The sequence below is a fragment of the Bactrocera neohumeralis genome, chromosome 4 (assembly GCF_024586455.1).
Source record: "Bactrocera neohumeralis isolate Rockhampton chromosome 4, APGP_CSIRO_Bneo_wtdbg2-racon-allhic-juicebox.fasta_v2, whole genome shotgun sequence".
Taxonomy (NCBI): Eukaryota; Metazoa; Arthropoda; class Insecta; order Diptera; family Tephritidae; genus Bactrocera; species Bactrocera neohumeralis.
The window spans coordinates 77,085,328-77,112,260 of record NC_065921.1 but is presented as its reverse complement, the minus strand read 5'-3'; the positions used below and the strand labels follow the sequence as shown (position 1 = coordinate 77,112,260).

At 30.9% G+C, this 26,933-nt stretch overlaps 1 protein-coding gene across 6 annotated transcripts in view; it reads left to right on the top strand.

Moving 5' to 3' along the window:
- The window catches only part of LOC126756146 (putative polypeptide N-acetylgalactosaminyltransferase 9), a 524,546-nt gene extending 501,324 nt beyond the window's left edge, over positions 1-23,222 (top strand). For 5 of the 6 annotated variants that reach the window (XM_050468994.1, XM_050468995.1, XM_050468993.1 and 2 more), the window contains 6 exons: positions 1,644-1,862; positions 6,305-6,447; positions 8,645-8,735; positions 8,976-9,086; positions 20,078-20,185; positions 22,962-23,222. In XM_050468994.1, coding sequence (XP_050324951.1) covers positions 1,644-1,862; positions 6,305-6,447; positions 8,645-8,735; positions 8,976-9,086; positions 20,078-20,185; positions 22,962-23,123 — 834 coding nt within the window. In that variant the 3' untranslated portion in view covers positions 23,124-23,222. Of the gene's footprint in view, positions 1-1,643; positions 1,863-6,304; positions 6,448-8,644; positions 8,736-8,975; positions 9,087-9,529; positions 9,635-20,077; positions 20,186-22,961 lie in introns of all 6 variants that reach the window. The other variant, XM_050468997.1, reaches the window with a different exon arrangement.
- Positions 23,223-26,933: the final 3,711 nt, after the last annotated feature.

Here is a 26,933-nt window from a genome sequence, read left to right as displayed (position 1 = left end):
CTGACACGTAACACAAACACACACAATTAAACTTGCCCCCCATAATTTCTTTTCACGCACTCGCTCGCCTGTTCATGTCAGTGCAATTAACTTAATGTTGCTTTGTTTCAATTACAAAAATTAAATGTGCTTATGTGATTCAATTTATTTTCAAGCTCACATGCACACACGTACACATACTAATAGCTCAAAGCGTGCAAACTTTTGTAGATATACATATACATGTATATATATAAAATTTGTAAGTCTTCACTTGAAATCACAATTTCTCTACGTTATTCTGCTACTACTACGCCGCTCTGTTGCCCTCACAGGGCGGCAATAAAAGCGAAACACATTTCAAATAAAGCAAAGTACACACTCGTATAAATTTAAGTAAGCATGTGTGTGTATGTGTGTGTTTAAGCAATCGACAGAAAGTACACACTTTCAAGTTGCATTAGTGTGAAATTCTAACTAATCGAGCGCGTGTTGGGTTAAAATGCCAAACACTAGGAAATACTGTCTACATATACATTTTTAATTACACAGCTGAGATCAAACAATTAAATCTATTTGCGAGCACTGACAAGTGAACCGTTATACAAAGTGCTACTACTTCGTATTTGTATTTGTACAAATAGTTGAAAGCGATTAAGCAAAGGGGAAGGCAAAAGTAGATTTGTAGTAGCAATAAAAGCAAACAAATGGGGTTTTCGGAAGTATTTTCTGAAGAAAAAATAATTTTTTTATAGAAAGAATTTGGTCAGATAACTAAAAATATACTTTATGTATAAAAAATTAAGAAAACCTGTTACCTTCGATTGCTCTGAAGCTTCACAAAATCATCATTTTCCACACACGGACTTGATTCTGATCGGTCAATTTGTATGGCAGCTATATGCTATAGTGGTAGGATCAAAACAATTTCATCGCAGGTTGTGCCGTTGCTTTGGAGAAAAACACATCTCAAATTTCGTGAAGATATCTCGTTATATGAAAAAGTTTTCCATGTAAGGACTTCATTTAGAACGGTCGGTTTATAGGGCAGCTATATGTTATAGTTGTCCGATCTGAACAATTTCTTCGTAGAATATACCGTTGCTTTAGGCAATAATTCATGCCAAATTTCGTGAGGATACGTCCTCAAATAAAAAAGTTTCCCATACAATGACTTCATTCCGATAGTTCAGTTTATATGACAGCTATATGCTATAGTGACCTGTTCTAAAGAATTTGTTCATAGTTTACACTACTGCCTGAAATAATAATGCATGCTAAATTTTGTAAGGATATCTCATCAAATAAAAAAGTTTTCCATACAAGGACTTATTTTCGATAGTTCAGTTTATATGACCAGCTATATGCTATAGCAGTGTGATATCGACGGTTTCGACAAATGAGCAGCTCCTTGATGAGAAAAAGACGTTTGGCAAATTTAAGATCTATGTCTCAAAACTGAGGGACTAGTTCAGCTCATCATGCTGATCAAATATTTATATATATTTTAACTAGGACGTGTCACTTCTGGTTGCTACAAACTTTGTGGCAAACTCAATATGCTCTTTTAAGGGCATATAAATCACTTAGCACTAAAAATTTTATTAAAAAAATAAACTCACAGCAAAAATATTAAATAAAAAACCTTATTTTCTCTCTTTCAGAACTCCGCTGAACCGGTCTACTCACCCACCATGGCTGGCGGTCTGTTCTCCATTGATCGTAAATTCTTCGAACGTCTTGGCACGTATGATTCGGGTTTCGATATTTGGGGTGGTGAGAATTTGGAATTGTCTTTCAAAACATGGATGTGCGGTGGCACACTGGAGATTATACCATGCTCACATGTGGGGCATATATTCCGCAAGCGTTCACCATATAAGGTAAGTGGAGCAGAAAGCAGAGGTAGAGATTAAGAGAACTAAAATATATCTCCCGTTTCGCAAAAGAGAGGAAAAGATGGCTGGTCCGATTTTTTCATAACCCGCGAGTTTATAATCGGAAAAAAGAGTCACCTAACTGCATTTCTCGAAGTTTCAACTCAAGTAACTTGACTAGGACAAAATTTCTTGAGTTTCAAGTTGTTCTACTTTAAGAAAAAGTTATTTAAAAGAATCAGTTTCCACGAGGAGTCATACACCACCCAACAAGTTCGAACTAGTAAGCAGCTAGTAAGTCCTAAACTAATATTATCATCACTAAACCAACATCTATCAGCAGGACTGCTTCGAATGCTCCTGATCTGAGTTGACTTGAGTCCAACCCTGGTTCGAGCTATATGGTAGGCTATAAGAGTCCTAAAAGTCGTAAAACGTACAAACTCTAACTCGTTTAGGTGTGATACAAGCAATGCTTGTATTAATCATAAGATCTAACCAGACCTTAAGATATATTGTATAAGGGGTGGACCACATATTATAGGGATTCATGCTGCCAATATGTAACTCCGTCAACCAACTCTACGGCCGTCCACAATACATCCAGAAACTCGCGCAATATTCTGTTACTCTTTTTCGGTAACTAATAATAGATCCCAATGGTCATCCAGAATACATCCAATTATTATTATGAGCCTGAGTCCTAAACTCGACCTACTCATTACGGATTACGGATCTAGACTTGAGAGACTCTGTCTATCCTTCATATACCAATTCGTACCTTTGATTCAGTGGATTATTGTTCTGATTTTATGCTGCAAGAACATTTCTAAACCCAAACCCCGACATTGCTTTTTACAAGTCTTTTATTATTAGTTTTGGGTTCATAAAAACTGGTTTGATAAACAAGATGGTTGACTCATAACCACCGCTTATCGCTTTATACTAATGGCTTGATAAAAGCTGGTGACGGAACATCCATATTATTTCAACGTAGAAAGTCTGATATTTTCATGTGTTTTGCTGTATTTGTTACTCAGTCCAGCTAAAGTGTCTATACAAATCGTAGGTATGTAAATAAGCCTTAATGTAAGTAGGCATATAAAGCACTTGTGCGCACTTAAACCTTCACCCAGAGTGAAATAAGAGCTTACAATACGAATATACCTTCCATCATGCCATACTCTCACACTTTGGTTGCCAAGACCCCCAAGGATATTGTGCAATAAATAAACAAGCCACCTGGCTAGCCAAGCAGACCGTTTGTTGTCCGTGGCAAAAATAAAAGCGCACCATATTAAGTACACACATACATAAACACATACACATGGATATCACCTGTCCATGAGCCAAGTGTTGACACTCCATTTGTTCGGGCAGTGCAAGAAAACCTATATGCTGTTTAACACCTGACGAACAATAAGCAACTCGGTTAAGAGACGGAGGTGCATAGTGGGAAAGTGAATGCTTGGTGAGGATATACTCTCGTCTACAAATATAAATATAGGGGAGAATAAGTAGAGAGTGAAGTAAGCGGGATTGCTATTACTCGCATGTGTTGTTACATCAATTACTGTTAGGTCACGTGCTGAAAGCAGCGGTCGAGTACTGGCTGACTAGGGTGAGCGCTCGCATGGAAACCGAAGCTCCACAAAGCGAATATGTTGTGTAAGTTACGACGAAGTCGAAAGGGAAAGAGTTACCATATATTTTGGTTAACGTATTAATTGGTAAAAACGAGAGAGTCAGATAGAGTTATACATTTACAATGCGCCCTAAAAACGATGCACAAGGAAATTTCCGGAAGGGTTGACAAACAGATCGGAAATCGGAGCGGAAAGAAAACATACATGCTTTATACTCAATAGGTTCTTGAAACGACTACTTCACGGTTGACAGCTAAGGGGTATTATTAACGATGAAACATGTAGAAAGTGCAGGAAAGTATGCATGGCAGAGACGGTGGAGCACCTACTCTCTTCCTGTGTGACCCTATCTAGAACTCGCTTCAGATATGTAAGAGCATATAATTTCTATGGCAGAAATATGCTAAGTAAGAGATGGAGTCATGTATAGAAGTTCACGCAATTGAGGAAAGTTCTCTGAGCGCCATTCACTTGGGAGTGGCCAGGAAAAATTCTTACACATATGGCTCAAACAAGCATCCTCTTCTCTTTCTATTTATTATCCGGCCTTAGACCAAGTATCCTCTGGGTAGCCATAGCACATAAGTTTGAAGGTGAGCTAAAGTGGAAAATGAACCATCCCTCCCCAGGGTTATGCGCTGGGTTTTGTTTGGGACCCGTCACGTGAATAACGCCCCCAATAAAAACGATACAACAGCCTCGAATGATCTCATCCTGCGCCAATAAAATAGAAGAAGAAGAAAAAGAAGGGATTCTGTCATCAGTAGCACAATAGTTAATTTTTGATAATTAGAATTTTAAGGTCTAAAGAAGAGATATATATTTTACAGTTCTTACAAAGCGTGAATTAACTCCGGACTTGGGAACTCTAAGCCAAAATGTCTTTGACCTCATCCGCCTTGAAAAGAGGATTAAGTTCAGTTGGACAATTTTTAATGGTTATGAATTTCTTCAAATACCTTTAGAACAGCTAGTATGTGACTTCAAGTCCATATATGCGCCATTGTAGGCCACGCCACCTTTTCTCGAAAGTCTTTTTGGAATAAAACCATCTAAAAATGTAGTCTAACCGTAGTTCTGTTGTTAACTTTTCAAAAATGCTTTGATGAGCTCCAGAATGTATTTAAGGGAGACTGCAGTACGGAAGGAAATGAGAATTGAATTCGACAAAGCTGGGAATACTTAAAACCCTCTTTATGAACACAATTTTCTGAACAGGTATTAGCGAAAAGTAATAGCTCTAATAAAGCGATATGTTGTCTATAATAAGTAAGACCCTTTAATACATCGAACGGTATAAATGTAAGGTAACTGATCTGAACGACCTGAAGCAAGTAAGACGATTTGATATCCAAAATCGTATGCTCTATCCTTCAAAGAGTATAGACATAAGATGACACGTAGAAGATCTAACTAACCTTAATCGCTTAAAGAACAATAGCAATTACCTCGATTGTCTTCTGAGATAGAAAGCGAAATTTATCGGGAAGCTAAAGAAATACCATTTCCTTTTTATAGAATTACAACAACTCCAACTTCATACAGCGGCGTGAAAACAGTTTTGGATCATATAACATTCTGCATTTATCATTTGACCACGATATCACCAATTCCAACGACACTGGCTCGCGGTGGACTCCCAAGTTTTTTCTCCAAATATATGGCAACTCTATGCATTAGAACACACGTCCTTATAACCAATGATTAAGCACACAGAATTTTCAAATATAGCTTAATTTAAGCACAGCAGCCAACAATAACAACACGACAAACACAAAGCACTTCCTGCCAAGCGCATGCAGTCAGCCGGGCGCTGACGAGCTAAAAGCAACCAATTCTGACACAATGTCTACACACTTTCGGTAGCAGCAATTTTTCTTGATATTCCTTTACCAGCTTGTTGTTGTTTTTCTTACGTGCTATGTGCTAGGGGACATGCTTTGCGCTCATGTTTCAGCAATTATCGCTGCTGTGGTTTGCGGCAAGTAAGGACAATCATGTTCCTGCTGCTGCCAAGAACAGCATAAGAGGAAGGAATGGCAAAAAGGCAAAAACAACAATGCCGAGCAACTCTTTATGAACATTAAGTTGTTGCTATTGCTGCAAATATGTATGTTGTGTGCGTGTGTGTTGCACAAATGAAGTTGCTATGGTGATATTAAATGTGTTTGTGTTGGCTTTAGGGTGCGGCAGCGTTGCGTCTTTTTCAGGTGATGCTGAAATTATTTGAAAACGAGCAAATTGCGTAGAGGCCCCCGAGACCAGGCGTCCAACCATCCGGCGGCAGGTAATTAGTGTTTCAATGACGCTACAGCTGAGACAGTAATTTGGCATTTTATACACACATGTGCGTATATACATACAAGCATATACATGTGTGTGTTGTGTGTGTGTGTGCCTCTGCATCCTTGCATTGTTTGGTATAAATGAAGATTGGCGTCCACTAATGAAACATTCCCGGAATTCAAGCGCTCGAATGTGTTCGCCAAAAATACACACACACACATACATACATACATACATATATACACAGTATTGCCAATTATACCGTTACTTTTATTGTTGCCTCATGCGCGCTCCATCTGCAATTTCCTTGCTCAGCTGCCACGTCTTCTTGTTATTTTCAATTAGTGCCCCTTTCTGCGCCGCTCCACCCTTCATCCACTTCTTAACTCATTTATACATTTGCTCTGCTGCCGTCTTCGTGTCTATTAATTTACACAATTTTCAATTGTTTTTCAATTTCATGTTTCCCTTTTCCCATTTCAATTTTGCTCATTTCTTATTTCCTTATTTTTGCAGTGGCGCTCTGGTGTGAATGTGTTGAAGAAGAACTCGGTGCGTTTGGCTGAAGTCTGGCTGGATGACTATGCGAAATACTATTACCAGCGCATTGGCCAGGACAAGGGTGACTATGGCGATGTGAGCGCACGTAGAGAGCTCAGGTGAGTATGAAATGAACAACTCTATTAAAAGCTTAGAAAGTAAATTATTGAAATCAATGCTGCCAGTTGACCGCAATGAATTTATGAAATATTTTTTGACAGGTCCTACTTTTTGTGCAACAAATTTAATAAATTAAACGAAATATTTTAGAATTGGAATGGAACTGATGAGTTTCAAGTAGAAGCAATAAGAGATTTGCATTTGAAAATTATTACGGTTTTCAGCTTTGTTATCACAATTGGAACATCAGAATATGTATAAAAGGCTAAGAAATACACTTATAATTCGAAAATGTTTAATCAGTGTTGCCACCTATTTAAATTTTTTTATGAATTTTTGGTTGTTAAAATTAATTACGTGTTACAGTTAGAACATCAGCATAAACAGGTCAACTTTTTAAACAGCGTTGCCATCTGTTTAAAAATGTTTATTAATATTTCGTTATTAAAATTAATTACATGTTACAGTTAGAATAGCAGCATAAACAGGGCTAAGAAATATAATTTAGAAACTTTTTAATCAGTCTTGCCACCTGTTTAAAACCTGTATTATCTTTGGTAAATAAAATTAATAACGCATATGGTACCGTTAAAACATCAGCATAATGAGGACTATGAAAAAAACTTTCAAATTTTATTCAGAGTTGCCACCTGTTTAAAAGTTTTTATTAATTTTTGGTTATTAAAATTAATTACATGTAACAGTTACAATATCAGCGTAAACAATACTTTAAAATTTTGTTCAGAGTTGCCACCTGTTTAAAAATTTTTAAATTAATTTTTGGTTATTCAAAATTATTACTGGTAACAATAAGAACATCAGCATAAGCAGGATTAAGAATTATACTTTCGAAATTTTTTAATCAGGCTTGCCACCTGTTTGAAATTTGTGTAAAAAGAAAGTTAAATTAAAAGAGAAATATATGTAGGGGTCACAGTGCATTAGTTTTAAAAATTTTTGTTTCAAAATATTCTTTAAATCAGATTTGCCACTTGGTAATATTTGGCAAAAAATGTATAAGATAAACTAAAGTTGCAATATACTCAAAACGAAGAAGTACAGCAAACGTATACTCGAAGCATATTTTTAATAAAGGTGGCAACCTATCTAAATTTTTTTTTTTATTAATTAAATATAAAAATGTGCGCAGGAAACTAAGAACTTTCAAGAAATATATCAAAGACTCAAAGAAAAAGAGAAGACGTTAAAGTACGCCATAAATGTAGATCAGCCTTTTTGAGCCTTTCTAGTGATAAAACGCTTCTTCTTCTTTTTTATTGCCGTTTGATGATATAGCCAAGTCGAATACTCTCAGAGCTGAGAGCTGAACTGTTTTCATCCATTCGGACGACGTGATCTTGCCAGTGTAACCGCTGTCTCTTAATTTACTGAACTATGTCAATTTCGTCGTATAATATGTATGTATGTAGGTACAGGTCGTCGTTCCACTGACTTCGTTATTTGCCATGAGGACTTGTAAAAGTTTGTCTTTGTTCGTCGAGATAGGACTTTACTTCTTAATTGCCTACTCAGTCCGAAGTATCAGCTGTTAGTAAGAGCTATTCTGCGTTAGATATCGAGGCTGATATTGTTGTTGCTATTCCAGCCTGGAGAAAGTAGCACTAAAAAGCCTCATATTTCGATATTATGATCCATCAACACAGTTTTAGCTTTATGGCATGGGTTCCCAAACTCTCAAGATTCCATTTTTGCCTATGTTAAAGTATTGTTTAAAACGGCCTCGGAATTTTTCGGAATAACTTTGTTTTCTTATTTAGACACTTTCCTTGTAGTTCAATTTTTCCATCGGCTTATCAAATTACAAAAAGAAAATATTTTTGGGCTGACGTTATAGTAAGCTTCAGAGACCTTCTAATTCAGCTGCAAAATCTTTAGTAGCTCTGCAGCATATTTCATTCCATTTTTTATTTACAAATTAAATATAAATATTTCGCAACTGAAAAACATTTTCATTCGTGATGCACAGCAACTATGTAATTCTCAACATATTTATCAAAATCATATTATCAAATACACGGGTAATAAGCGTATTGGGTATTATTTGAATCATAATTTCTGCGGGTGTACAGATACGCTATATTAGTGGTACGCAATTCTTTCTGCTTTTTTTTTGTTTTTTCTGCTTCTTTCCACATACTTATATTCACAATATATTTTTATATACTTCCACCACAGACGCAACCTTGGCTGCCAGAGCTTCAAATGGTATCTCGACAATGTCTACCCAGAGCTCTTCATACCTGGCGATTCAGTGGCGAATGGCGAGGTAAGTTGCACGTTCATTGCTAATACAACCCACACATATTACTTGCCTGAATACTAATACAAATACGTATATGTCAAAATTTCCAAACAAATAATATAATATAACAAATTTATATACAACAAAAAAAAAAGAATAGCCAAATGTATATTAGCCACTGCCCAAAATAAATAACTACATACTGTATGTACGTAATTAACCACAAATGTTAACATGTCAAAACAACAACAATGCAAATTACAGATAAGAAATCTAGGCGTTGGCGGTCGCACATGCTTGGACTCCCCGGCGGGCAAGCGGAACTTGAAGAAGCCAGTCGGACTGTATCCCTGCCACAGGCAAGGCGGCAATCAGGTTTGTGCAAAAGTGTTTACAACTAAACACAAAACAACAACAACAGCAATAGCTGCCAGCAACAAAAATATTTTGCATGTTACAGCAATGAGGAACCAAAACTATGCGACCGCCACAAGCTCCGTACCACAAACCAAAAACAAAAGCAACAATAGCAAAAATATTATCAAATATTTCATTTTATGTATATTTAATGTGTTTCGAGTAATTAATTTTTATACTTTAAACCACCCCCAACCCCCACTTAGCGTTAACCCTTATAACATATATTTCCTGTGTTGAGAGAAAACTACTAAACAACAAGAAAAAAATTGGAAAAAATAATGTTTCGGTTAAAAACAAAAATGGTTATGGGTTTGCCTGCAAATGAAAGTAAAAACAATAGCAACCACACTAGGCTTTCGTACTGATCGTTTGCAACCGAACTTCATTGCCAATTTCAGATTGCAAATATTTACACTGATATGTGTCTCGATTCGGCCGCGACTGGAAGCGAAGTGCAATCGGCCGTTGAACCGTATCCTTGTCATGGCCAAGGCGGAAATCAGGTACTTTATTTTACATTGCCTTCCTTACTCATACGTTCTACGCGCCAACCAGCGACACCCCACTCCACCCACCGAAAATTAACTTATTTTGGCTTTTTTGATTTCTAATTTTTTTGTTTTCGTTTTCACCTTTCCCAATGGCGCCTACCTACCACTATAATTTATACCATTATCATCATATTTATAGCGTTTATTTAGTAGTTGAAAAAAATTCTAAAAATTCGCCACTCGGTTTGAAGGAAAATCATAGCCAAATTTTGTCTGCCTCAAACTAAAGCCCACGAAATGTATCATGCTAAAAACCTTAGATTTTCATATTTTACCCATTTTGGTACTAATTTATTATTTTGGTGTTGGTAAACACACTTGAAGCTGTAGCTGGGGTTTTGGGTTGCGTAAGTGGGCTTATCAAGGGTTTGGGTAGGAAAGCTTAAACTATAGCTTGAGCGATTGCAACTTTGTAAGGAGCACGGCTCCCAAATACAACTACTTTTTCACTTTCTCTCCCGCTTTTATATTTTTTATTTGCAGTTCATAAGCTTAAGAAAAATGGGAGGTCCTTACCTCGTAGAATATTTGCGACTTTCACACATTACTTCAAAAAATTCTTCATGCTAAACTCCATTATTTGCACTTTCACAGAAGCTTAAAGCTTTTGATTGAACATAAAACCACATTTTTTTAGACGAAAAGCTCATTAAGAGCTTCTTTGGCTAAAGCTGTATTAACAAATACTTACAAGCTAAGTATTCTACTAGCAATTAATAAAAAGAGGGATACTTGAGTGAGTTTATAAAAGTTTCTGACCGATTTATAGTCTAAAAATTTTCTTCAATACTTTTTGATTAAAATTACTGCATAAAATTTTAAGGTTTTCATTGAAATAGTTTACTAAACGACTTCTAATGCATTTCAGATTTATTGCTGAACTTGTCTCCATGCATAAAATATGCCGTCAGCCTAATGTGAGTTTCTCCAATGAAAGTTTCTTTCAAAAGCTTTTAGAAGAATATGTACTGACTTCATAATCTAATTAACTCTTCCTTTTCGGTTTGCCAAGATCTTCGATTCCAGATTCATAACCATACTAAACGGTTCTCAATGGCAAGCTTTCAGGGTATAAAAAAACAGCCAATATTATGGTGTAACTCAAAAGTTTACTGAAAGCATAAAAGTTTTCACAGTAATTTAGACAGTAATTTTAAAATTCATTTCTAATGCTAAAAGTTCAGAAGCAAACTTTTGAATAGTTGAAAATACTAAGCAGTTTTCAATGGGAAGCTATTAGGAAGTTTTATGGTATCCAAAATTGTAGTTTAACATAAAAGTTTACTAAAAGCACGAAAACTTCCACAGTTTTCAATTTTGCATAACGTTCAAACTGTAGCTTTGAAATGTAGAAGATACGTATTTTTATAATAGCACAATTTTTGTGCTGACCAAAGCTTTTTTTAAATTTCTTTTCTTAATTTTTCATATGAAGCTTAAAAAGCTTAAAGCTTTATGCTCCTATTTTTACATCTCATCAAACTAAAAACTGTGTCAAAGAAACTTATAGAAGTACAACTGTTAATTTCTGCTCTTGTACGCGAATTTAAACATCCAAAGCTTGCATTAAAAGCTCACAGGCATTTTAGATCCCTTTATAAAGTAAAAGTTTGAACTAATAGAGTATATGTATATAAATGAGTATTGTTATATTTTTTGTTTTATTTCAACAATATTTTTTAGAAACTCAGTGTTAAAAGAAGTCTAGAAGTCTTTGAATTAAATGAGCTTAAAGCTCTAAATTTTAAAGCGTAGTACATATTTACTTGCTGAATTTCTCATGTAATCGCATAAATATTTTTTTCCAAAAGGATTTAGCTTATGTTTCATACTTTTTTTCAAGTCTATAAGTCTTCGAATTAAATGAGCTTAAAGCTTTAAACTTTAAAGGGCAGTATTTTTTTGCTTAATTTCTCATGTAATAGCAGAATTATTTTTTTCTAAATGGAATTAGCTTATATATGAACTTTTTTCAAGTCTAGAAGTCTGTGAATTGAATGAGCTTAAAGCTCTAAACTTTAAAGGCCAGTAATTATTTGCTGAATTTCTCATGTAGAAGCATAAATATTTTTTCCAAAGTCAATTAGATAATATGTGAACTGTTTTCAAGTCTAGAAGCCTTTGAATTGAATGAGCTTAAAGCTCTAAATTTTAAAGCACAGTGCCATATTTACTTTCTGAATTTTTCATGTAATAGCATACATATTTTTTTCCAAAGAAAATTAGTTAACATCTGAATTTTTTTCATTAATATTTATTCAAAAAGCTCGATTTGTTGTTATTTAATATTTTTTTAATATTTAAATTAAAATGCTTCTAAGTATTTATTTAAGTCTCTCAGTATTATCGCTACAGAAAAATATGATACATTTTTTCACTGCAGAAAGAAAGCTTTTTCTGCTTATAATCCCAAAAAACTTGAAGTTCCAAGTTTTCAGCTTATTAAGCTTGAAACGTGCGCCCATTATAACCGTTATAAGTTGAATACCCGAAAAACGATTTTAAATGCAGCAAATCAATCAATTGGCCTCAATTATAAAGCTATAAACGAATAAATCAACCCACTTAGTCTAATTTTAAACTCTTTCATACAGTCGTGCTGAAAAAGTTTGCAGTCACGCTTTTTAATTAAATTCTCAAATTTTTCATATTCTCTCTAAAGAAATTTAAATGATTTAATTCTTTTTTGGTGAAAGCGTGCATCAATTTAAATATTAAACAAACACATAACGGTATAGCAAAAAAATATTGCAAACTATTACGAAATAACGGTAAAGCATACTTTTCAGATGAAATAACTGAGGAAAATTGCGAAAATAAACACGAGATAAACTCGTATAAAAACGTTGAACTGGAGCATTGCCAAACGTATTGTTCTCGATTATTTTATACACTGGCTTATAGCGAGCTGCAGTTTTAAATTAATTTTTTTTTTTCAAACTCTTTACTCATTTGCATCCGACGGCAATGTTGGGTGAGCCGACAGATTGCACTCATGCTATGATATAGTATAGAGGTTTACATACATACATATACATATACATGCTTTATAGTACATATACAGTTGGGCATTCTTAACTCGAACTCTTGCATTGGCAATAGAAAACAAATTTCATCCGTAACTTGAAGTTTTTTTGTGGTCTATGGTGATTCGAGTTAGGGCAGCTCAACTGCATATATATAATATATTTATTTAAAATCTCATTTGTACTTTTCCTTTGGTCTGAGTTTAGCATAAGCGTACATTTACTTTGAATTAATTGATATTTTTGGTTGATTTTGGTAAAAAAAACAGAAACTAATTCACGGAGTTTGTGGCTGCGGCTTAATCATTGACCTTATTGTTATATTAAGTACATACATACGTACATATTCATCTAATTTTTTATTGCTGGCATGCTTTAACATCACATTGCAAGCCATATTGCGGCAATAAAAACACATAAAGTTTTATAGGAAACATATTTTATTCATAATTATAGTGCGTAAAACGGAATTTAGTGGAAAGTCATAATTATTCATAATTTTAAGTAAAACATAATTGCATAAAAATCACATACATACATACCTACATTAATACGCATATAGAATACATAAACATGGTGTGAAGAGAAAAGAGAGAAATTTAAAACTGAAAACCATAATTTCATTAGCGGCTCGTTAATTAACCCAAAAATGGTAATTTAGGAAATATTAAAAAACAGTATATTCCAAGATAATAACAAACAAAAATTTGTTGAATTAAAACATTGTTCAAAATAACTAATTGAACATAAATTAATATTAATTCATAAAATATGGTCTGAAGTGTTCATTTTTATTATTAAGTTAATAATATAAAATAAATTAAATTAAATTATCAGAACCACAAAAATAACTAAATTTTATAGTAAATATTTCACAATTTATAATTAAGATTTATTAATAACACAGTTCTAACAAAAAAATATATATGCCATATAAAATATATACAACCAGAAAATATATATAAATATAAATATATATAAAGAATTTATTTTTACTTTCATGATTAGGGTTCTGGACCCACCATTTGCGCATGCAAGCTTCACGTGAGCCACATCCTCAGGCTTTCACATTTTCATTGTGTAAAATTTCCATGTTTTTCCTTATCGAAAATATGCGAACAATTCTGCGGAAGATTTGTAGGCTTAATAAAATCAAACGTGGAAAATTCCAATTTTATTTAATGAAAATCTCCCTTTGCATTTCAAAAGTAATTTGCATGCGCTCAGAAGAATTTACTATGCACTGTGACAAAAAGGTACCCGGTATCTAATTTGTCGTCTTCAAAGTAATGCTCACCAGTTGCAATACCCTATTTTTCCAGTACTCAAAACACCTTTCATAAGCACTTTTTGGTATGAGCTTCAGTTCCTGCAGGGAATTTTGTTTTATCTCTTCGATCGACTGAAAACGAGTTTCGTGGAGCGTCAATTTCAGTAAAGCGAACAAGAAAAAAATCACACAGAGCGAAATCTAGTGAATACGGTGGTTGATCGATGGTATTCATTGCGTTTTTGGCTTTAAATTCGGTCACAACCGTGGCTTCACGCGATGGTGCATTATCACCGTGTAAAATCCATGAATTGTTCTTCCACAATTCCGGTTGTTTTCACTTAAAAGCCTCAAATGGGCCTAATAGAAATCCTTATTGACCGCTTGTCTCTTCGGAAAAAATTCATGCTGCGTAAAACCAGGAATATCGAAAAAAACAATGAGCATCATCTTGTCGGCAGTTATAATACTCAGAATGTGGCATCTAAAGTCCCACGATCAAGCATGTCCAAAAAACCTGTTTACGGTACTCTTTTTGAAAAAATTCAGCTTTATCGGGACGAGTCGAGCAAGAACGCGCTTCACACCCAAAATACCCACCTAAATCATTCGAACCGAGTCGGGAGCGATGTCGAGCTCTCTTGCCATCTCTCTAACACTTGCCTGACGATTTTCAAGCACCATATCCTTCACTTTTTATTTTCATCATCGCGCTTATACTTAGCACAATAATTAAGGACACTCCTGCCATCTTAGTGAAATACATTTTTTAGAATTTCCGGATGCTTTTTGTCACAATGCATGTCACCTAATTCACAGAAATCTGTGCAATCTATCAGTGGTAGTAAAAAAAGGCTGAAAATCTTCGCCAATGTCTTTTTTTTATTCAAATGAACTCAGGGATTTTGTACGTGATCAATTTAGGCATGGTAAAGCAATTTGAGAAATTGTTGGAAGTAATATAATATTGTTTTGATAACAACATGCTTAGTATGGAAGAATTGAAAGGTGGACGGTTCGTTGGTCCTCAAATGCTCTAAAATTCAAATATTTACACTAAAATTTTATTTATAAAAAGGCTCTTATTTATTTTCTTACAAAAAAAAATCTTAATAATTAATTTGTTTTTTTACAATTTTTTTAATAAAACATATTTCTCTAAAAATTTTTATAAATTTCTAAAAAGAAAAATATATAAACACAAAAATTATAATAAAAAAAATTTTTTTTTTTTTAATTTTTTTCTAATAAAAAAATTAATTTCTCAAAAAATAATTTCCTTTTTCTACCTATTTTTTTATACAATTTATTCCTCTTTGTAATGCTATAAATTTTTAAACAAAAAATATTTACTCTAAATTTAGATTTCTAAATTTTTTTTTTTAATTTTTAGGACAAAATTAAATTTTTTTTACTCTAAATTTAGATTTCTAAATTTTTTTTTTTAATTTTTTGTCCAAAAAAAAAAAATTAATTTTTTGTCCTAAAAAAAATTCTTAACACATAATTTCCTTTTTCTACACATTTTTTATTAAATTGTTTTTCATTGGATATTTTTTTCTTAGATATTTTTTAAATTTGTTATATTAAATAGAGGAGAATGTATTTTCATACAAAATTTGAAAAAGAGTTTTTGTAATAATTTTTTTCTGTTTTTATACAAAAATATATTTTTCTCAAAAAGCTTTTTCTCAAAAAATATTTTTTTGTCTTAATAAATATGTAATTCTGTTTAATAATTAATTTTATTCATATAAATTCCTTAGTAAATATAAAAATGTCTCAATAGGGATTCTGTTTTAAGACTTTCTTAAAAACTATTTTTCTGCTTAATTATTTTTGGTATTTTATCTAAAAAAGGCTCTTATTTATTTTCTTAAAAAAAATATTCTTAATAATTAATATGTTTTTTTACAATTTTTTTAATAAAACATATTTATATATATTTCTCTAAAAATTTTTATAAATTTCTAAAAAGAAAAATATGTAAACAAAAAAATTATAACAAAATTTTTTTTTTATTTTTTTTTTGTAATAAAAAAAAAATTTTCTCAATAAATTATTTAATTTTTCTACATATTTTTTTATACAATTTGTTCCTCTTTGTAATGCTATAAATTTCTAAACAAAAAATATTTACTCTAAATTTAGATTTCTAAAATTTTGTTTTAACTTTTTGTCCTAAAAAAAATGTCTTACCATATAATTTCCTTTTTCTACACATTTTTTAATGAAATATTTTTCATTGAATATAAAAATAATAATACATTTTTTCTTAGATTTTTTTAAATTTATTATATTAAATAGAGGGAAATGTATTCCCATTCAAAATTTGAAAAAGAGTTTTTGTAATAAAATTTTTCTGTTTTCATACAAAAATATATTTTTTTAAAAAAATATTTTCAAAAACTATTTTTTTTATTGTCTTAATAAATAATTCTGTTCAACAATTAATTTTATTCATATAAATTCCTTAGTAAATATAAAAATGTCTCAATAAGGATTCTGTTTTGATAACTTTCTTAAAAATATATATTTCTGCTTAATTATTTTTGGTATTTTATTTAATTTGTTCATAGGAAATACATTTTCGCCACTAATACCTCTTACATATAAATTTCTTAATTTTGTATAAATATTTTTTTATTATAAACAATATATTAATTTTGTATAATTTCTTCATACATATATAATTATAAAAAGTATAAGCCACTAAATAAAATAAATATTTAAAACGTTTAAAACATTTAAAGATCCAACTTACAATAAAGAGAGAAAAGGTTAAACGCATCTTTTACAAATATCATAATAACAGCTCCCAAGTATTGAAAAAACTCAAACGCCATTTATACACAATTCACTACTTTATAATAACAATACAATTTATTATATTTTCTTTAAAAAAAATAAATTTACAATATTAAAAAAAATCATTTGACATACATCCACTTTTTACTAACTTCTCGATGAACAAAAAAAATTCAGCATAAAAATGCTGTTAAAAACTGGGAAAATATAATTTTCATTAAAAGGAAAATACAACGACGTCAATATATTATTACACATGCGCCGCAAACTATGCAACCTTCATTTTTTTTCAATTTGCATTCATTAATATTGCAAAATATTTCACACTTCCTATCACTATATTTTAATAGTGCCCAAATTAACGGCGCTGCGCATAAAAACCGAAATAAATTGCATTAAAATATGCACATGCTGTGCGCCTAGATGTATGCATGCACAAGTTTTTGTATGACAAACCTATAAAAACATGTTGCGAATATATTTAATAGGCTGCTTTTATAATATTTATATACATATATGAATATTTAATTATATTTCCGTAGCGTTTTGACATTTTAGAATGGCATGTAGAAAATGTTATTTAATTTCCATTTATATTTATGAAAGTTCGGAAAAAAAATATTTCAAGAGATAATATTGAGCGTAAGTTAAATGAAAATAATATATATTTTTTTAATACGGCATGAAAATAAATAAATAACTAACAATTTTAATATAAATTTATTTAAAAGGCATTCTGAAATTAATAAAATAATCCATAAAGAGTGATCAAGAAGTAAAAATAAAAATTTTAAAAATATAATTTTTTCATACAACATGTATTTAATGGACTGAAAACAGCAAGTGTGAAATTTGAAAACACTTCTTAAGCATTTCATTAAAATTACATTACATAATATTTACAATTTCATCATTTCGCGCAGCAACAAAAGAAAATGAGTACAAAAATATACAATTCCATTTGATCGCAACAATTTCATTCACATGCTCATTAAATTTGCTTCATATTAAAATGACATACATTGATGCATACACATAAAAATTTTGAAATGAGATTCCAGCACATTGCCGATGCAAATTGCCATCGTTGCCTTAATGAAGAAAGTCTCAAAAGGCCGAGCATATTTATTAAACATACTTATGTAATATACGAAAAAGTTAAAGAAGCCTTGCAAAAGCCTCAAATATGAACCACAAGTCGAACTAGTCTGTCAACTGCCTTTTTACGATAGAAGTAGCTCGTTGTTTTTTCGTGATGTCGTCTGGAAGGTCGATTAAAATTATACCAGTTTTAGGCTAAATTACTAAAATCTTACCAGTTTCAAATTAATTAAAAATATAAATGTAGAACTCTAATTTAAAAAGGCCAGAATTATTCCAGTTTCAGACTACTTAAAAAGAGATCTGAAAAAATTGATCTCGAAAACTGGAATATAATTAAATATATTTAATTCATACACATAAAGGATAAAACTGCTTTCTGATAATTTCATATAGAATAAATTTTAATTTTTTCTTCAGGTGGAAGGTCTATTAAAGTTATACCAGTTTCATTTTACTTCAAAAAATATCAAAAATATATAGTTTTAAATGTCAAAAATTATACCAGTTTCAGTTTACTTCAAATTATTTCTAGAAAAATCTAGTTTAAAAATTAAAAAATTATACCAGTTTGATTTTACTTCAAAAAAATTTTGATTTAAAGAGTAAAAAATTATACCAGTTTCATTTTACTCCAAATTAAATCGGAAAAAATTTAGTTTAAACCATTAAAAATTATACCAGTTACATTTTACCTCAAAATAAATCCAAAATTATACCAGCTTCATTTTATTTGTACGAGTTGTTGTTCGAGTCGCTCTTCCCTAAAGTTTAGTGAGTTTCAGAGTGTTAGAACTCTTGGAAAATCGAACCGTATTTTATTATACTAGCTTACGTGTTTTATACCAGTGGCTATTCTAGTCGCCACTCCTCGAATTTTAGCGACAGGTATAGGTGACTGTGAAACTAGTTCTATTTGATTACACCCATTTATGAGAATTATACCAGTTGTGGCTCAAACTCATCACTCTCCATTGTTTAGCTATTGATTAGCCGACCACGAATTTAGTTATCTTGGATTACATCAGTTTATAGGATTTTTACTAGTTTTGGTTCGACGAGGCAAACTTCAAACTTTAATTTACCAATTTTAATTATACCAGTTTTTGTGATATCAGTTGCTCTTCGATTTGCCAATATCCATAGTTTAGCGTTTGGTATAGCTAACTGCGAGTTTAGTTCTTTTTTATACCAGTTCATGTGATTTATACCAGTTGTGATTTCAACTCACCACTCTCCATAGTTAAGCTATTAGTCAGCCGACCACGAATTTAGTTATTTTTTATTATACCAGTTTATGTGATTTATGCCATTTGTGGTTCGTTTGGTATTGTCGACTGATTCATTTGGTATAACCACCTGCAAGTATAGTTTTCATTCATTATGCTAGTTAGTATATTTATACCAGTTTTTATACCAGATTCGTTTTTTTCCAAAAATTTGCCGCATTAAATGAATTATTATAGTTGGTATAAGCACACATTTCTTACTTACTCGATTTCAGTCAGCAATCATAAAAGTAAGAATCAGTATTTTTCCTCATTCGTAAAAGGCTTCGCTGGAAGAAGAAATTAAGTACACACACACTCCTCATCAACATACTTACACGCAAACAATACCATACCCATAATCGCCTTTGGTCATATATTATTTTTCTTATTTATCATTCATGCATTTCACGGTTTTTCCATTTGCCATTTCTTATTTCGCTTTTTTTGCTTATTTCTCGTACATAAATAATTTTGCTTTAATTCATTTTTTATTTCATTTCTCTTCCGTTTTCGCCATTTTTATTATTTCACGCACGCATTCCGTTTGCGCCATTTTTTTACAGTTGTTTCTTTTATTGTATTACAACTCCACTAACGAAATAAATTCAATATTTTATTTTACAACAACTTTGCCCCTTGGGATGTGCCTGGAATACACACGCACGCTCAACACAACTGCATTCGCCGCACTTGCACTGCGCCTCACATTAATGTTGAATGGATACCGTTACGACATCGTTACACGTGCGTGCTGCTGTATCTCTGTGTATTTATGCCGTTATACAACCGACCAATCAACTAAACCCCAACCAACGTATGCTCGGTGGTCGCCACATGACAAAACCAAATACACGCACACGCGCTAATGTTCGTCAACACACTCACGCAAACACCGTTATGTGCATGCAACGCACCGCAGTATTGGATGCTGAGCAAAGGCGGTGAAATACGACGCGATGAGGCCTGTCTCGATTATGCTGGCAACGATGTGGTTCTGTATCCATGTCACGGCTCCAAAGGAAATCAGGTAAGCCTCAAATGGTTTATGAAACGCCGCGAACGTTTGGGGAACGTAAGTGGGGGTAAAGCACATAAACTTGAAAATGATATATGTTTGAATGTATGGTGGAGAAGCAAGAAATTATAGGTTTTTTTACTGTCATCTAGCTTGATTGATTGCATAATTTGGTAAACAGTAACGTTTTGGAGAAATGAAACAAAAAAATGGAGGTTGGTTTTGGAGAGCTTTTTCAAGGCTAAGGAAAAAATGTACAAAAATTTGTATCTAAAGTCTCAAAGGCTTTAAATTGATATGGTATGGTAGAGGAAAAGTATAGATATTTTAGAAATTCAGGCTGAGCTCAACGATCCATACAGTAGAAGCACAAAATTTGTTTGAAGAATGAAAAAAAAAATTCCACGAAAGTCGTCTATTGAAAGGTAAAAATTTTGAAAAGTAAATTGAGAAGGCGGATATCGAAGAACCTCAGGACTATTAAATTGAAACCCAAAAATCTCGCCACAACTATACTTTATTTTTTTTCAATAGAGAGGATGACAACGACGCGACTAGAACCTTCGGAGGTCAATTTTCAAACCATTGTGACTAAACTCTTCTCACTGAATCAACCGCTGCTCCTGAGAAAATTGATCAGTACAACAAGTTTTTGCAATCTCCCAGATATCGTCAAGAAGCTCTCGACTGTTGGTTTCTATTATTTTCCTATACGCGCATAGAAGTGAACATCTTCTTCTCATTCTCATTCATCTTCTACTCTCTGCTTCCACAACAGTCAAGTCGACAAGTGCGACCCATATTCCATTTATGCCACGTTTGTTGACCAAGTTAGACATAGACTCCACCGCTACTCAGCTGTATACATAACTTGTTTATTGATCTAATATCTACAACTAGTACAACAATTTTGTATCTAATTTTTATTATACCAGTTTATGAGATTTATATCAGTTGTTGTCCGATGCGCCACTCTCGACAAAGTTTAGCAAGTTTTATAACCACCTAATAATAATTATAGCGATTGCCATTCGACCTGATTTTTTCTAAAGTTTGGCGAATGGTAGAACTATCCGAAAGTATAGCTGCACTAGTTTATGTGTTTTATATCAGTGGTTATTCTAATCGCCACTCTTCAAAGTTTAGCGATAGGTATAGGTGACTGTAAAACTAGTTCTATTTGATTAAACCCATTTATACCAGTTGTGGCTCAACTCACCACCCTTCATAGTCTAGCAGTTGTTTAGCTGACCACTAATCCAATTCTTTTTGATTACAACCGATTATAAAATTTATACCAGTTTTGGTTTGAAGCTGCACTCTCCAAACTTTAACTATACCTGTTTATGTGATTTATATCCGTTGCTCTTCAAAATGCTACTATCCGTAGTTAGCGCATGTTATAGAAGACTGCGAACCTATTTTTCTTTGATTATACCAGTTTAGAAAAATTATACCAGTTATTTTTTGACTCGAAACCTTCAAAGTTAGTTTTTTAGCATAGATGACTGTGAATACAATTTTCTTTGATTATACCAGTTTAGAAAATTATACCAGTTATTTTTAGACTCGAAACCTTCAAAGTTAGTGGTTGGCATAGTTGAATGTGAATACAATTTTCTTTGATTATACCAGTTATCAGATTTATACCAGTTGTTTTTCCATTCGCTCTTTTCTACCGTAACTCAGCTGTATATAAAACTTGTTTATTGATCTAATATCTACAAGTCACCAGAAGCATATAAATTCAATTTTTATCGCAGTCTAGTTGCAAGGTAGCGCCTGCTCTGGCTAGTTCAACTGCTTGACAGTTACTAGTTATATCACTGTGTTTTGCAAACCATTGCAGGTTTATCGTGAAATAGTATTTTAGATCCATCATGAGGTCAATCATGGCACTATCATTGATGGCTTCCTTACAGATTTTTCTGATTTTTTTAAAGTCGCGTGGCTGCTTGTATCTCTGGATGTGTTTCTTATTGTGAACACAGTCATTGTCAAAGCAAGAAATCTTTCCTTAATTACTTACTTCGCTTGGTTGACACTTCAGTGGTATGGTTGCACCAAAACGCGATTTTGGTGTCTACTTTCCTAGAAAAGACATCACCTGCCACTCGATTAGCTAGTTTGTTTCTATTGTTATAGATAAGTAACCCTATGTCCCTGTCCACCTAACCCTTTAAACTCTTCTTTGGAAGAAAAGTCGATATTTTGGGGACCGAATTTAAGTTCAATTCCATAGGATTTCGAAAATTCACGTATTGCGTTGATTTGGGAACTTAGAACTATCATAATACAGACATTAGTACAGACGACTAATAGCGAGAATTATTTTTAGCTTAAGAGCTGACTCCGCTGCCAGTTGCTTACAGAACAAGTCTGTTGGCAGTACAAAATAACGATTAGTGCCTGACTAGCAGTTAGTCTACTCGTAAGAGCTACACTGATGCTTATCGTAAACTATATATACGCCTTTCAGAGGTATTCTTTTTCATTATTGGCCACTATCTCAATATACCGTATGTCATAATCGCGCTTTCAACTGCTGTTAGGTGACAAAACGATTCAAAATTTAGTTTAGCTTAAGACTAGGCAACTTTACAAGAGATTGTTTGCATATTTTTAACATTTTGTTTAATTTTGCTTTTACTAGCCTAGCTTATTTTAAAACATATATGTATTTGCAATGCTCTTAACACATTTTTTCTCTTTCACATTTACCCATGTTCTTCTCACCACCGCTCAATCGCTCTGCCGCTCGCCAATGCCATCGCCTCTCACATTGCAGTTCTGGAAGTATAATCAGCAGAAGCGTCAAATACGACACGGTTCATCAGACAAGTGTCTGGCCATATCGGAGAAGAAGGACAAAGTGGTCATGGAGGAGTGTGATTCGAATCAACTGCGACAACAATGGAAGCTCGAAAATTACGATCCATCGAAATTGTGAGGTTACTTTTATGCCAACGGCACAGTTTTATTGCCGACGCACAAGCGACGAAAATAGCATAAATTACGCACAGGAAATGCACAACAAAAACAGCAACAACAGCAACAACAACAATTGAAACAGAAGCACAACCAACAACAACAACAACACGGATATATAGAACATAAAGCGTCACAACAAATGAGATACGGAAGTGGCGGACAAGGACAACAGCAGCAGCGAAAGCTACAAAAGCAACAAGAACAACAAGAACATCAACGACAACAACATAAATTGCAGCAAGCAACTGAAGTGGCGCAACTGGCGAGAGAACGCTTCAAGCAACAGCAGCACCAGCAACAAAAACAACAACAACAACAGTACAGGCAGAAGTGGCCCATTACAGCAGCTGAAGTGCAATATGGTCACAATTATCCGTGGCTGTAATGTGAGGCGGCACTCACATACACACACATAAATAGTGGAGCGCATCGTCACTCATACGCTGTGGCCAACAGTCGGGCTTCATATGTAAATATTATATAAATTTATAACCATATGTACTTATGGTTGCTTGCATGCAAGCTGTTGTCGAGCATTTCCAGGTAGCAGGATGTTGTAGCAGAAGTACTTACACACACACACACATACAGAAATACAATCATATAATCGTTAAGCTTCCGGTCGTGTTGAAAAATGTATAACTTCACATACATATACACACACACATTTGTGCATTTACGCAAACCAACTTAAATGGCGAAAACAAAGGACGACTGTTGTACAGTAACATTAAGTTTAGAGTAAGACTAAAGTAGGCAAAAAAATAAGAAAAAAGATAAGCGAAAAACATATTGTAATATAAAAAACTTGAAATTTAATAAAAAATAAAAAAACTATCATGCGATAAAAATATTTATAAAGCAGTGTATGTAATGAAATATAATTAAGTGCAGAATTTAAGATACACTATACATATATACATATACATATGATAAAGTAGTTAATGTTTATTTTGTAAAAGTGCATATGAAGTCAAAATAGTTTTGGAAATTAATTAGTAATTAAATAAAAAAAAGATGTTTTAATTTTAAGCAATCAAGACTTAGTCAAATGTAGTATAACGAAACTTAAGTATTAAGTTGGTAACGCTGCATTTAAAATTTATATCAGATTGTGTAGGCCAGCTGCTTCAAAAAAGTGTTCAAAAAGCAAAATATACGTAAAAATATATTTTGTGTGAGTTAGTGCGGATTGATGAACGTTGTAATTTTTTTAATAACTGTTTTTTATTAAATAGATTTTATTTCAAATTTAAAAATTCCGGAATTTAAGATTAACTATACTGTGTTCAATATTTTCGTCAATAATAATTATTAAAAAATAAAACTTTTTAATGAAATAATTTATGTACATATGTATGTGTATGTATGCAAATAAAACTTAAATTTTAATTAATTTTAATTATCTTAATTAAAATACTTTAATTTTTTGATTTTGATTTATATTTCAATTAATAAAATATTTATAAAAATCACTAAAACTGTTATTAATAGAAAAACTTGGTAAATTTTTAAATTTAAAAAATTTAAAAAATTAATGACCAGAACAAAGATTTTAAAATTTTTTTAAATTAATTAATTTTTTTAATAAAATTAGTTTAGTGTTTTTTTTTTAATTTTAATCTTAACTTATTTTGAAATTTTAAAAATTACTATACTAATATTATACAATTAATTCATTATTTTATTAAGAATTTTATTTTTCTAAAATTATAAAAACTTAAAAGTTAACACCATTAATTATTGTTTTTTTTTTACTTTTAAGAAGAAGTTCATTTCCATATTCCAAAATTTTAAATTTACTAAATTCTTGCGAAATTTTTTTAAATGCAAAAACATATTCCAAAAAATATTTACCAAATCAAAAATTTATAAAAAAAATTAATTAAATAATTAAAAAATTTAATTTTATTAAAAAAAGAAATTATTAAAAAATTTAATTTTATAAAAACCTAAATTCATTAAAAATAAAATTTAATTTTTAATTAAATAATAACGAAAATTTAAAAAAAAATTTAATTTTTCAATAAATTTCTTTTAATATTAAATAAAATTAAAATTTTCTAAATTCTATTTTTTAACATAAATTTTTTATTAATAAAAAAATTAAAATTAAATAAAAAATTAATTAAATTATTTTAATGTTTTTGATATTAAATTATTTTAATTTTTCTTTAATTTCAAATCTTATTTTGTTTCACATTATTAAACTTTAAAAGTTAACATAATTAATTAATTTTTTTACTCTTAAAAATACCTTTATTTAAATTTTTAATTCAAAAATAGTATTTATTAAAAAATAATTGCCTTATTAATAAATTGACGTTCTAAAAATAACAAAAAAAGAATTAATTAATTAAAAAATTATATTTAGTTAAAATTTATTAATTAAAAAATTAAATTCAATTAAAAGTTAAAATAATTAGGAAATAAATGTGATCAATTTTATTCAATATAATTAATTAAAATTAAATTTAATTTGGTAATTATTTTCTTTTACAAAAATTTATTTTTAATTATTTCAAATACATTTAATTAAAAATTTAACAAATTAATTAAATTAATAAATATTGATTTTTTTTTAAATTAAATAAAAATTTTTAAAATGTAATTAAATTAATAATAAAAATTAAATTAAATTAAAATAATTAAAAAAAATGTTAAAATAAAATTATTAGTTATTTTGATTAGTTTTTTAATTTAATTAATTTATTAGTTAATTATATTGAATTAAAATAACAAAACATAAATTTTTTATTCTAATAATTAAATTTTTAATTATTTTAATGAAATTAAAAATGAATTATTTATTACATTTATTATTTTTAATTTTAATTAAATTTAAAATTAATTTTTTTTTATTTTAATAAAATTTAATTTTTTAATTGTTTTATTTTTAATTATTTCAATTATTATGAGAATTTTAATGGACAAAATTTTAAAATCTTGTGTCACAATTTGTGAAAAACTTTTATAATGCGAAACTTTTTTACAAAATTCTTACAAATAGAGATACAAACAAGAAAATAAAAATATTTAACATATCAATATCAATCTACATTTCAAAAATCAATTGAAAACTATCACTTATATTGCAAAAATTTTATAATAAACTTATAAAATTATTTCAAAATAATTAAAATAATTAACATAATTAAGGCAAAATTTTTTGTGGTACTATTTCTAACTTATAAACTATATTATCAAAGAAACACACAAATTTGTTTAAAAAAAACTTTATTTTTTTCATTTTCTCTAAATCTTTTTATTTTTTTTGTGTTTATTTTAATTTTTAAATTTTATTTTCAATTGCCAGTACTGATTACTAGAAAAGTCTATTAAATACGATTACAGCGTTCATCAATACTAAAGCCAGCTTGATTGTGTGGTTAGTGATAAAGAGGAAGTTGCAACATTCCTGTACTAAAAAGCAAAAAAATAAAATAAAAAAACAACAAAAAAATAAAAACAAAAAATTTTAATACGTAAATAAAAAATAAATAAAATAAGCAAGCGTACGACCATTAGTTATTTGAGCCAAGTTACACTTCCATTTAAACTCTATTAAACCTAAAAAAATTATTTTGAAAATATTAAAAAATATTTTTTATAAATCGATCTGTAAATTTTAGTATTTTATTTTTAAACTGATTATTATTATCCGTTCTATTTTATTTTAGTATACATATGTATGTAAAATATTTTTTTTTTTTTAATTAAACACACCCTATATTTCGTCACCTAAACTGCAAAATAATGTAACATCACA